Genomic DNA, 14,104 nt, shown 5'->3' on the forward strand with positions numbered 1-14,104 from the left:
GATTTTCCAATGTGAATATTCCACATTCCCTGAAGGGGCTTTCAAAGGCAGAATTTTGGGAGCAGTGATACTATTATTAGGTTAAGTATGTAACTTTGAAGGGAACAGCACTCCTTCATTTATGTTTTGGTATTTTCTTTTTCCATTCTAATATTAATTCTAATAATAGTGGTATCTGTTGACTTCCTCTAGTATGTTTTTCCTCCTACCTAAAGGTTTGCTTTAAACGATAATAAACGAAAAATGATCATGTTTAATAACTGTGATATCATTCCTTAATGAATTTCTTCATTTATTTAACAAATACTCTTGAGTTCTTGTGCTAAGTATTGGGGATAAAGTGATGAACCAGAAACAGCTCTGTGTAGAGTTTATGGAGTTCCTGGATAGTGCAAGTGATTAATGTACTCAGCTGCTAACCGAAAGGTCAGTGGTTTGAATCCACCCAGAGATGCCTTGGAAAAAAAGCCTGGTGATCTGCTCCTCCCAAAAATCAGCCATTGAAAACTCTGTGGAGTGTGGTTCTACTTTAAGACACATGAGGTTGCCGTGAGTGGGAAGTGACTCTGTGACAACTGGATTTTATAGAGCTTCCTGCCTAATTTTTGGTCTTCTCAGTGTAAAATTTAATGGCAAATAGTCTTGTACCTTTTTTTTTTTTGAACCATGTTTAGAACTTTTACAAAGTCCTTTGTGAGATTGGATGTGCACAATGTGCTTTGTAAAATAGGAGATTCAGAGGAATTTTAAGGAGACTAGTCCCTGACTTTGAATTGTTTATAGTGTGAATTGAGGCCATGCAGCTATTCTGTACACACACACACACACACACACTCTTAAAGATGTAAATACATTTGCATATCTGAAATAGAAGTACAGAGTATGAGGAAATGTATAAACAACCATTGCAAGACAAGTAAAATTAATGTTGGAAAGATTTTGGAGGTGGTAGGTTTTATAGGATGTTTCAGGGTTGGAGATGCTTTTCTTTGAATGGCCAGAAGAATCAGGTACTGAGATATGGGGACAAGTAAATCATGTTATAGAGATGGAGAGATGCCACTTTTTCCTAAATTTCAGTAAGACTATCTAAACTTGTTGCCACTGAGTCGATTTCAACTCATAGGGACTGTATAGGACAGAGTAGAACTGCCCCACAGGGTTTCCAAGGAGTGGCTGATGGATTTGACCTGCCGACCTTTTTTGGTTAGTAGCTGAACGCTTAACCACTCCACCACCAGGGATCCAAGACTACCTAAACTTTTGAGTTTCCTTTATTACCAGACATTTGTTCAGTCTGTATTTTGTTGTTTCTCCTAAATACTAGCTGCTAAAAAAAAAAAAAAAATTGACATTTATCTTGGTCAAAACTGATATGTCCTCACATGATTTGATGCCCTCGTTTCACTATGGTGGAATTGTTATTTGGAGTAACAAAGTAAGTCAAAGGTTAAATATCTCTAATCTTATAAATGAGAAAAATCAAATCAGTCCTTGAGCAGATCAGTCACTAAATTGAATTTCTTTTTCCTTACTAGGATCCTCGGTTCAATGCAGAAGTTGACCAAATTACAGGCTACAAGACACAAAGTATTCTTTGTATGCCAATTAAGAATCATAGGGAAGAGGTAAGACAATTTTCTATTTTATAAAATGTTATTTGGAAATATTTTTTGGAAAAAATTTTTTTTTTTTTTTTTTTTACTTTGCACACATTTGAAACGATAGATAATATACTGATAAATTAACTATAGAGTACTTAAATATTCTGCTTGATGTTTTTTATTTAGACTTTAGTTACAGGGTTCAGTCCTGGTAGAAATTTTACTGAAGTCTTTGTTTACAATTAGATTTCAGACATGTCTTTTTCCCCTCCCCCAGAAAGCCTTATTCTATCTTAAGATATGTAATTATAGTTGTGGTTGGAATCAGTTTATTCCATTTATATTTTAGGTAAGTGTTTAAATAATGCTTATTTTGTAAATCCTCATTCGATTGTAGTGATCATCAGCTGGTATCTTTGGATTCAAAATGAGATTTTGAAAAAACTGAAATTGTAGCTAATTCCAAACAGTTGTGTAAATTTTGTTGTGAAATTATGACAAACAAATGAAAATATGTTGGCTCATATTTTGTGTTAAGTAAAAGATTTGAATTTTGTCAGCACTGAGTTTCCTCTTCCCTTTGCACTCATTTGAAAAAAGATAGTTAATAAATTTTAAATTAAACTACACATTTCAAGTGAACATTCTCAGTCCTGGCTGCACATTACGATCAACTGGGGACTTTCTGAAAAACCATCAATTAAATCAGAATCTCTAGGGCTGGATCTGACAGTGATGTATTTCCCAAGCTCCCCAAGCCTTTCTAGCCAGGGTTGAGAATCACTGCCCGAAGGGAAAACATTGGAAGGTCCTCATCAGTGGCTTTTAACCTTGGCTGCACATTAGCATCACCTGAGAATTCACCTCAGGTCAGTTAAATCAGGATCTCTGGGCTTGGGACCCAGGCACCCGTGTTTTTAAAGCTCCCACATGACTGATAATGTGCAGCCAAGGTTGGGAGTTACTTACAAAGACATTAGAAATACTTTGATGGTTCTTTTTGATTTATATTCAGATTCTGACATCTTTGTTTTCCTTCTCCATCCAGCTTGTTACCAAGTCCTGCTGATTTTTTTTTTCTTATACAGTGCTTCTCATTTCATTTTCTTTTTTTCATTCCTGCTGCCTGTGCCAATTTCCCTTCAGTGCATCCTGTAGACCAGTCCTCTGGGAATATTCCTAAATCAGCTCTTCTGAAACATTAATGTGCTTAGGTATTACTTGAGGATCTTGTTAAAATACAGGTTCTTTATGATGCTCGGCCTGGGGTGCGAGAGGTCCCAGGTTCATATCCCAGGTGAGTCCTTGTCTTGGGGCCCTGGTGGCACACTGGTTAAGAGTTTGGCTGTTAACTGAAAGGTCGGCAGTTCAAATCTACCAGCTGCTCCTTGGAAACCCTGTGGGGGCAGTTCTGCTCTGTCGTATAGGGTCACTATGAGTTGGAATCGACTCGATGGCAGTGGGTCTGGTTTTTTTTGGAAGGTGGGACCTGAGATTCTCCTTTGCTAACAAGGGCCCATTTGATGCTGGTGTTGCTGGTCTGCAGACCACACTTTAATTAACAGAGCCGTAAATAAGTACCTTTGAGTTGCTAGATGGTTTCTTAAGAGGGTAGCTCCAGCAGCCGTTACTAAAAATACTTGCAGCTAAGATATGAATATGAGGTTAATTAATTAGTTACTTAATTAGTTAATTAACTAATTTTGTGAATTAATAAATAAAGCTAAAAAGACCATGCATGGACTTTGATGGACAGATACAGCAAATAAAAAATGTGTCCATTGCAATATTTGGGATGTACTTGTAGTAAAAAATTATTTGTTATGTATGTAAAATCAAATTTGACTTGACATCATTTATTCTCTCTGGCAGCCCTAGATATAAAACAAGGACTGTGATTTTGTGTACTTAAGGAGATGTAGAAAACTTGGTCCCACTAATGTTTAGCCTTTAGTTAGTATTTTTTAAAATCATGGCCCCCAAAACACCTTTGTCCTGGCAGAAGGACTTGGCCTGAATCATTATCTGATTGAACCTCTGTTTATAAATAGCATGAATAATCTTGCCAACAGTGGGCAAGGGGAGTCCCTGAGAATGTGTGGCATTAGGGACTACTCCTTTTACAAAAGAGTACCCTCAGGATACATGTTTTTTACCTTTAAGATTATCACTGAGGATGACTTAATGTTTTTAAGAGAACAGCTGTATTATGGTATAATTTACATGCAATAAAATTCATCCATTATAGATGTACGTTTGATGAGTTTTGACAGGTACATATGTAGTCACGTAACTACCATTACAGTCAAGATACAGAACATTTCCATCACCTCAAAAACTCCCCATACCCCTTTACAGTTGATCTCCTGCCCTCCCCAACCCTAGACCTGACAGTTACTGACCTGCTTTCTGTCACTATTGTTTTGCATTTTCTAGAATGTCATATAAGATAGTCTTTTGTATCTAGCTTCTTTCACTTAGCATAATGCTTCTGAGATGCATACATGTTATTGCATGTTTCAGTAGCTTGTTCCTTTTCATTGCAGAGTCATTTATTCTGTCTTAAGGCCGTACCACAATTTGTTTATCCATCCAGTAGTTGTTAAACATTTGAGTTATTATAAAATAAGCTGCTGTCACTGTTTACATACAGGTCTTTATGTGGATGTGGACATATGTTTTCATTTCTCTTGGGTAGTTATCTAGGAGGGGAATTGCTGGGTCATATGGGAATTGTAGCTAAAGCAAATGGAAGAAATGATGAAGTAGAAGAGCTGAACAGAAGAGTTCAGAGGGTGGCTCAAGAAAACAAAGTATTATAATGAAATGCACAAAAACCTGCAGTTAGAAAACCAAAAGGTAAGAACACACTCAGCATTTCTCAAGCTATAAGAACTGAAGAAAAAATTCAAGCCTCAAGTTGCAGTATTGAAGGATTCTATGGGCAAAATATTGAACAACGCAAGAAGCATCAAAAGGAGATAGAAGGAATACACAGAGTCACTGTACCAAAAAGAATTGGTCAGTGTTCATCCATTTCAGGAGGCAGCATGTGATCAAGAGCCAATGATATTGAAGGAAAAAGTCCAAGCTGCACTGAAAGCAGTGGCAAAAAACAAGGCTCCAGGAATTGACAGAATACCAATTGAGATGATTCAACAAACAGATGCAATGCTGGAAGCACTCATTCGTCTGTGCCAAGAAATTTGGAAGTCAGCTACCTGGCCAACTGACTGAAAGAGATCCATATTTGTGTCCATTCCAAAGAAAGGTGATCTAAAAGAATGCGGAAATTATCTAACAATATCATTAATATCACACACAATTAAATTCAAGAATGGTTGCAGCAGTATATCGAAAAGGAACTGCCAGAAATTCAAGCTGGATTCAGAAGAGGACGTGGAACGAGGGATATCATTGCTGATGTCAGATGGATCTTGGTTGAAAGCAGAGAGTACCAGAAAGGTGTTTACCTGTGTTTTATTGACTATGCAAAGGAATTCGACTGTGTGGATCATAACAAATTATGAATAACATTGCAAAGAACGGGAATTCCAGAACACTTCATTGTGCTTTTGCAGAACCTGTACGGAGACCAAGAGGCAGCCGTTCAAACAAAACAAGGGGATATTGTGTGGTTTAAAATCAGGAAAGATGTACATCAGGGTTGTATCCGTTCACCATATTTATTCAATCTGTATGATGACCAAATAACCCGAGAAGCTGGACTATATGAAGAACCTATGATATGCAGGTGACACAACCTTGCTTGAGAAAGCAAAGAGGACTCGAAGTACTTATTGATGAAGATCAAAGACTACAGCCTTCAGTATGAATTATTCCTCAACATAAAGGAAACAAAAATTCTTACAACTGGACCAATAAGCAACATCATCATAAACGGAGAAAATATAGAAGTCGTTAGGGATTTCATTTTACTCGCATCGACAGTCAGCACCCATGGAAGCAACAGTCAAGAAATCAAATGACTTTTGCACTGAGCAAATCTGGTGCAAAAGACCTCTTTAAAGTGTTCAAAAACAAAGATGTAACTTTGAGTGATAAGGTGTGCCTGACGCAAGCCATGGTATTTTCAGTCTGGACAATGAATAAGGAAGACCGAAGAACTAATACATTTGAATTATGGTGTTGGCGAAGAATATCGAATATACCACAGACTGCCAGGAGAACAAACAAATCTCTCTTAGAAGAAGTACAGGAAGCAAGGATGGCGGGACTTCGTCTCATGTGCTTTGGACATGTTATCAGGAGAGACTAGTTCCTGGAGAATGATATCATGCTTAGTGAAGTAGAGGGTCAGCGAAAAAGAGGAAGATTGTCTTAGTCATCTAGTGCTGGTATAACAGACATACCACAGGCAGTATTTAACAAAGAGAAATTTATTCTCTCACAGTCTGGTAGGCTAGAAGCCCAAATTCAGGATGTCAGCTTCAGGGAAAGGCTTTTTCTGTCAGCTCTGGAGGAAGGCCCTTGTCATCAGTCTTCTCTTGGTCTGGGAGCTTCTCTGCGCAGGAACCCTGGGTCCAAAGGATGTGCTCTGCTCCTGGCACTGCTTTCTTGGTGGTGTGAGGTCCCCCACTCTCTGCTTGCTTCCCTTTCCTTTTATCTCTTGCAAGATAAAAGGTGGTACATGCCGCACCCCAGGGAAACTTCCTTTACTTTGGATCAGGGTTGTGACCTCAGCAAGGGTGTTACATTCACCCTAATCCTCTCTAACCACAGGCAGAGATTATTATTTATAACACATAGGAAAATCACAAAATGGAGGACAACCACACAATACTGGGGACCATGACCTAACCAAGTTGACACATATTTTTGGGGAACACAACTCAATGCATGACAGAGATGGATTGACACAGTGGCTATAACAATGGGCTCAAACATAGCAACTGTTGTGAGAATGGCACAGGACCAGGTGCTATTTAGTTCTGTTGTACATAGGGTCGATATGAGTCAGGATTGACTCATACCTAACAACAACAACAACATGGTAGGTGTACGTTTAATTTTATAAGAAACTTCCAAACTCTTCAGTAAAGTGCTGTACCATGTTTGCATTCCTACCAGCAATGTATGAGAGTTCCAGTTGCTTCACGTCCTTGCTAACACTTGATAGTGTCAGTCTTTTTAACTTTAGCCATACTAAAAAAACTTATTGCTGTCCAGTCAGTTCTGAAACATAGTGACCCTATAGCTATGCTAGTGGGGGAAATTTGATTACGTGAATATATAACCCAGTTCAGCCTAGGGCCCCACTGTTTGCTGAGAGATCAGATTAAAATGGTTTCTTGGACTTCCTTATGCTCCATCTGCTTCTCTGCTCCTGTGTCCTCCCCTGCAGTCCCTGTTTCACCCCATGATGACTTGATGTGACGCTTAGGCTCTTCACTGGTTTCCACGAAAGTTCACTCCCACCAAGCATTTCATGAGATAGAAACATTCATTAACTTCAGTGTAGACTTAGTAACTTTACTGAAGGAAAGGTTTCCAAAACACAGCTTTTGAAAACACCTTGCTGACCTTCCCCATTCTCTGTCCCCACCCCCTTGCTCCCAAGTTCACACTGACCAGATCCAGAACATTTTCTCTGGTAATTATTTCTTCAGAGAAGAAGAATGAAGGGAAACCATCAGAAGAATAGGCATACTCCCAGCATAACTTGTTTTAATATGAAAAAGTAATTTGGCTGAGTGAGAACCAAGATGCCTAACGAGATGTAGTACATGACCTTCAGAATTATCTTTAAATTTCTAGCCTTGTAACAAAACACTGGGCACTGTTGGTTTTTATATAGACACAGAAGTACTCTGTCATGAAACTTTTGAAATAAAATTGAGAGTTTCATTCTTAAGACTTTTGGGAATAACCGTTAGATTGCTCATGACATTATTTGGGCTTGAATCTTATCTTTACCACTTACTTGATGAGTAACCAGGATGGAATTAGTTAATCCCTTTGAGCTTCAGTTTCCTCTTCTGCAAAATGGGGGTGATAACAGTTCCTATCTCATAGGGTTATTGTTATAAATTAAGTGCAGTGATGGTGTAAAGGGCTCAGCATAGTTCCTGGCAAAGGGTCAATATAAATATGAATTCTTTTTATTTTTTTAAAGGAGATGTAGCACTAACAGAGCTTTTAAGAGAGACAGGAAGTGAAAGCATTGTGTAAAGAGGTCATCAGCCACATCATATCCACCCAGCTGAGATCAAATGATAACTGGCACAGCTTCTGACTTAACTTGTCTGTTTACTGTCCTCTAATAAACAGGCATCCATGGGTGGTGCAAACAGTTAACACACTTGGCTGCTAACTGAAAAGTTGATGGTTTGAGTCCCCCCAGAGGTGCCTTGGATGAAAGACCTGGCAATATACTTCTGAAAAATCAACCACTGAAAACCCTGTGGAGTACAGCTCAACTCTGACATATGAGGTTGCCATGAGTTGGAGTCAATAGTTTGGCAACTGTTTTTGATTTGGGGTTTTTGCTTTTGTTTTTTTTTTTTAAATAACAAACCTTAGCTTAAAAGAAAAATGGTTTTCCTCAGAAATGAGGCAAAATTAATTTGGTGTCTTCCATTTGTGTTAATCCAACTGTACTGAGTAAAACCAGCATATATCCTAACTAATTACTAAAGTGACCTAAAACAAACTGTGATTATTTAAATAATTGTTTACTAATTGTGGTAGAGTTTACAAAACTGCCTGGGGTACCTTTTAGTGATTGGTTTCTTAAGGTGCTGGCACCCACTCCAGAAAGCTGTTTTAGGCTAGAAAATTTGTAAATGTAAAATTGTAAATGTAAAATCTAGGCTAGAAAATGTAAAATTCAGGAGGATTTTCAGATGAGTAAAACATCTAAGCTTCTCATTTGCCTCTTATGAAATATTTTAGCTAGTGAAACTTTTCAAGAGTTCTTTTCATTAATGTTCTAAACTGAAGTGTAATAGATACAGAGATGCTTTTTTAGAAGTATGCAGCACAGATGTTTCTAAAGTTCTGTGAGAGAGATTTTTGAACAAATTGTACAGGTTAGGTTTTTGCAATCTTCTCTCTCTACTCCCGTCTAAGGGAATGGGGTTAACAGGCAAAGTGGGAAGAAAAAAAAAAAAAACTGGAGAAGCTTGAAGAAGCTAAAGGAATTTGTTTTGGAAAGATCAGAGAGCTGCTGGCTAGGAAAAATGAATAAATACAGAAAGAAAAAGGGGGCAAGGGAGAGAAGAGAGTGTGTCAGGCTATGTATGAAAGAAGAATGGCTTAAAGGGTATGGAATAGAACTTTGGAAATAACTGCCTTTCACCATGGAGACAATAAATGTACATGATATTTACTGAGCACATTGTATGAGAATTGTCCTATGAACTTTACAACTTAATGTTCATAACAAGCATAGGAGGTTGTCGTTATTATTACTCTCACTTAACAGGAAACTGAGACACAGAACATTTAGGGAACTGTCATATAAATTAAAAACTGTGGAAGCTGAGGTGCAAATTTAGGCAATCTCACTGTTCTTGTTGTGTGCCGTTGAATTGATTCCAACTCATAGCAATCCTGTAAGGACAGAGTATAACTGCCCCCTGGGTTTCCTAGACAGTGATCTTCATGGGAGCAGATCGCCAGGTAAGTTCTCCCAAGGAGCAGCTCGAGGGTTCGAGTGGACAACCTTTCAATTAGCAGCCGAGCGCTTAACCTTTGTGCCACTAGGCCTCCTTAGGCAATCTGACTACAGGGTCATAATAAAGGGAAAGGGGGTTTCTTAAAATTCTGCTATGGACGATGACTGTAGTTGACATCCTACCCCTTAGTGTTTTCCTGATACACTGCAGTTCACATTCAAGCTACTGTTGATTTGAGGAGGGAGGGTGGAGGGCACATTGATGGATTTCATGTGGTTCCACGCAGAAGCAGGCTTGAAGGGAAACAAGGAGACCTGGCTCCTTTCTGATGGCATTTTCAAAGTTTGTGTTTAAACTACTTTGCTGACAGACTCTTAAAAAAAAAAAGAATGAGAAAGAGGGATCACACTCTCATCCTCTGTTATGCCTTAAGAGGAATTCATCCAGTAAGCAAGAGGAAGTGTTACCGGGGATAAAAAAGAGTTATAAGAGCAGGTTTCACGCATCACAGTAATCTGGGCCCGTGTGCTCCAGGGAAGGGCCATGATACTCACATGAAGCGTAATGAAAAAACTCTGACCTAAGTATGTGAATTTTTAGGGTTGCTATTCAATTTCTTTCAGACGAGATGCTAGATTTTTCAGAGTGGGGCATGTGGACCCATTTTTATTTTTGCCACTTGCGTTAGGTATTTCTGTAACCAGGCAGGATTATTTTATGTTGAGTAAAGAAGTGCAAGGGAATTCAGCCCTTTCCCTGTGTGCTCAGATGGGCTATTTCTGAAATGCTGCCCTCCCTGAAGTATTGCTCATTATGTGACGTGAAGAAAATGAGTGTTCCTTTTTAATTATAGGGGCTGCACCAGTGTAACGCACCCTAGATTCAGAGCCCTTGTTTGTCACCCAGTGACTGCTGAATTCTCTATAGATCATTTGGAGGAGGCAGATAGGAAGGAGGAGATAAGACAAAATGAAATAAAGCAATTTCTCTGCAAAGTTCTTACTGATCTGAATTGAAGATTATATCTCATAATGTCTTTCATTATGAGATATTGAAACACCTGTTTTCTCTTAGTTCCGTGTCAACCCCAATTATTAAGTAGAAATCCAATTTGGAACCAGAGTTCTTTTTATTTTATCATCTTGATTTTATTTTATCATACTTGTAAAGCTTTGATGCACATATAACAATTAAAATAGATAATTTATGATAAATTCTTTAGTGTGAAAAAGGAACATTTTAGATAAATATTTAGTTATTTATATCTTTAAAAACAAAAAAAGCCTGAAGATACTGGTTTATTGAAGCATTATTTGCAAGAGCCAAAAGGTAGAAACAGCCCAAGTGTCCATCCTCAGATGAATGGGTACACGAAATGTGATGCATATATACTATGGAATATTATTCAGCCATAAAGAGAAATGAAGTTCTGATACATGCTACAATGTGGGTGAGCCTTAAAAACCTTATTTTAAGTGAAATGAGCCAGACATTAAAGGACAGATATTGTATGATCCCACTTACATGAAGTGTCTAGAATAATAAGCAGATGCATAGAGACGAAAATGGCTGCCAAGTCCCCGGTAAAGTGGTTACCAGGTACTGGGGCTAGAGGACGAGTGGAGAGTTACTGCTTAAGGGATACTGAGTTTATGTTTGGGGTGATGAAAAACCTCAGGAACTGGATGGTGGTGATGGTTGCACAACGTGTCACTGAATTGTACACATAAAATTTTTTAATTAAAAAAAAGGGGGCCTGAAGAGATTTAAAAAAGCAGCAGCTTGGTTTAATTTAATGAGATGCTTTGAATCAGATTGAATATCTGCCCCAAATCATTATTTAAACCTGATTTAGAGGAAAAATAAGTCATTAATATAATCAGATGTGTAATTCATACCACAGTATACAAAGCAAATGTTTTCTAGAATTTAAACTTTATGACTGTGACTGCTCATTGAAGACATTCTTTTGTTTCTTCTCATTCGTTTTCCCAACAAAATTGTTGGAAATTGTTCATTGCATTTATTTGCCTGCAATATTCTTTCTCGTAGCTTTGTTTTAGAAACAAAAGTGCTTTGCAGTTTCCATTCGTCCTGAATTTGATGTCATGGTGGTGATTTTTTTCCCCCACATTGCCCTTTAAGTAATAAATGTATTTTACAAAGAAGATGGTAATCATTTTCCTGTTTCTGCTCATTTAAAAATATTCTTAATTGTTTCCCATACATTATCTTGTTTCGACAAGTAATTACTGAATCACTACAATATGTAGAGCAAGGGTCAAGGCAGTGGAGATATCAAGAAATATGAAACAAGGAGGTGTAGTTGCTTTAAAAAAATTCAACCTGGGGAGGGGAGGTAGGTCTTGTACAACAAAAACTAAATATCAATACCAAGTAACAATATCAATGTCAAAGGAGTTCAGTATTCAACACACAAATTCAAAGGAGAGAGACTGGGGATTAGGGGAGCTAAAGCAATCGCAGAAGGATGAAAGCTGTGGGTTCATACAGCCAGACTTTGCTGTGTTTATCTCTTAGCTTTAAGAGAAGAAACGCATAAATGTTCCCCATGGTACTTGGTTTCCATGAGAGAATGGAAGCAGAGTAACTCCTTCCCTGCGATCTCATGATCACCGTACCAACTGTGGCTTTCTTAAATTTGACAAGTAAGCTTGGAATAGGTAAGCTTTTTAACTTTATGCGTAATTCTCTAATTCTAAGTCAAACTAGGTAAAAAAAAGCAGGGTTTAATCGCAGACTGTAGGTTGACCTAGATCTATTTTAGCCTTTAAGAATTGCCTGGCTATGTGGGGTTTTTTTGTTTTTTTTTTTTGTTGTTGTTGTTGTTTAACTTATAAATTGGTTATTGCATTTATTTCCTGGCAGTATTCTTTCTTGTAGCTTTATTTTAGAAACAGAAGTGCTTTGCAGCTTCCATTGGTCCTGTACTTAATGTCCTGATGGTGATGATCCTTTTTTTTCCCCTTTTCCACAGTAGTAAACAAGTATATTTTGCCAAGAAGTAGATGGTAACCGTTTTCCTAAGGTGGGAGGGCGGAGAACATTTCTTAAGAGCAGTACATAATGCTAAAAGCTTAAATCCCTGAGGCTATACTGCTGACCCAGGAGAAGAGATGCTGAAAAAAAGCTTGAAACTGAAGATTAAGGGCAAGCTATCTGTGCCCAGATGATATCTTATTTTTGCTGCTCAGAAAATTTGATTCATACTGAATGTTATGTTTTATTCAATATAAGATTTATCTTCATTACCGCTTTCAGGATAACCATTCCAGCACTTATTTTGAATTTAAAAATAATTTATAAGTTTAATTTTGAGGAGTTTTACGTAGGCCCTAATATTAAAAAAAAAAAAAAAATCAGAGACCTGAAATTAGTTGCAGATAAACAAAAACCATTTTCTTTGTTTGATATCTGACCCAGAGCCACATAATTAGACCCTTGAGTAGATTGTGATTATTAAATAATTTTCATGTTTTTCGTATATTCTTAAAGAATTGAGGTGGTAATCAGTGAAATTGCTGTTCTCAATAGATAAATGGAAACCCTGAGGGGGTAGTGGTTAAGTGCTATGGCTGCTAACCAAAGGGTTGGCAATCGAATCCGCCAGGCACTCCTTGGAAACTGTATGGGGCAGTTCTACTCTGTACTCTAGGGTCGCTATGAGTCAGAATCGAGTCAATGGCACTGGGTTTGGTTTTCAGGTTTTCAATAGATATATATGCAAACTTCTGTGTAGACATCTATTAAGAGCTAAGATTACATGGGTAACAGTGTTCTGTGAACTGTTAAACACTATGTATTCCTTCTTATTAAGTCCTCATCTAAAAATCCCTATCATTCTAGGTTGAATTTAAATGAAAGAGCAAGAGATACTGGTTTTATAAAACTTTTGATTGATTGATAGTGAAATCTGTTTAGAATTCCAGGTCTGTTTGATTGTTAGAAATGATTTGCTGGTCATGAATACTATATTGGTTATCTTTTGAATCCTAACAAATTATCCCAAACTTAGTGGTTTTAAACAGCAAGCATTTCTTATTTCACAATTTCTGTGGTTTAGGAATTCTGGAGCAGTTTAGCAGATTTGGTGGTCTGGCCTCAGGTTTCTCATGTGGTTGCAGTCAGCATGAAGGCAGGCGCTACTTGACTTGGGTTTGAGTATGCACTTCCAAGAGGTTTCACTTGTAGGCAGGAGGCCTTAGTTCCTTGCTATGTTGGTGCTTGAGTGTCCTCCGTTAAGTTACTTGAATGTCCTCACGTGGCGGCTAACTCCCTCCAGAATGAGTGATTCAAGAGAGAGTAAGCAAGAAGGAAGCAGCAGTGCCTTTTATGACCTGGTCTCCAAAGTTGCACACTGTCACTATCGTGATATTCTGTGCTTTAGAAGCATGTCACTAAGTTCAGACTTAAAGGTGAAGGGCGGGATAAGGCTTCACCTCTTAAAGGAAAGAGTATCAAAGAATTTGTGGAGATATTTTAAAACCAGCAGAAGTACCAATATATTTTGGGGTTTTATTTTGTTTCCTTAAAATTGGCCAAATGATAAAAGAGGAACTCTTCTTGTTAATTAAAATAATATTTTAAAATCATTATTTCCCAAACTTTCATGTACTTCAAAAATATGAATTACCGGAGGCAACATAGATTGGCTTTGAAAAAAGGTGGTATGTTGGTGTGTGTGTTTTTCAAGATTGGCGTGAGTAAAAGGAAAAAGAGGAAGTAGAGAATTAAAAAGAGGAAGACTGAGAAGAAGAGGATGTCTGCCCCTTTTGACTGTGGCAAATGACTGAAGTATTAAGAGTCTTCAAAACTGTTATGCCAGAAATGCAGTTCTAC

The 14,104-nt window shown here is 37.8% G+C and overlaps 1 protein-coding gene across 7 annotated transcripts in view; it reads left to right on the forward strand.

Annotated features, from left to right (window-relative positions):
* The window catches only part of PDE5A (phosphodiesterase 5A), a 160,572-nt gene that overhangs the window by 31,365 nt on the left and 115,103 nt on the right, over positions 1-14,104 (forward strand). For all 7 annotated transcript variants that reach the window (XR_002785850.2, XR_010322028.1, XR_010322029.1 and 4 more), the window contains exon 3: positions 1,539-1,628. Coding sequence is in view for 4 of the 7 variants with exons in the window: in XM_023548615.2 (XP_023404383.1) it covers positions 1,539-1,628 (90 nt within the window). In the remaining 3 variants the exon portion in view is untranslated. The remainder of the gene's footprint in view (positions 1-1,538; positions 1,629-14,104) is intronic.

Source organism: Loxodonta africana, chromosome 5, assembly GCF_030014295.1.
Source record: "Loxodonta africana isolate mLoxAfr1 chromosome 5, mLoxAfr1.hap2, whole genome shotgun sequence".
NCBI classification, from domain to species: domain Eukaryota; kingdom Metazoa; phylum Chordata; class Mammalia; order Proboscidea; family Elephantidae; genus Loxodonta; species Loxodonta africana.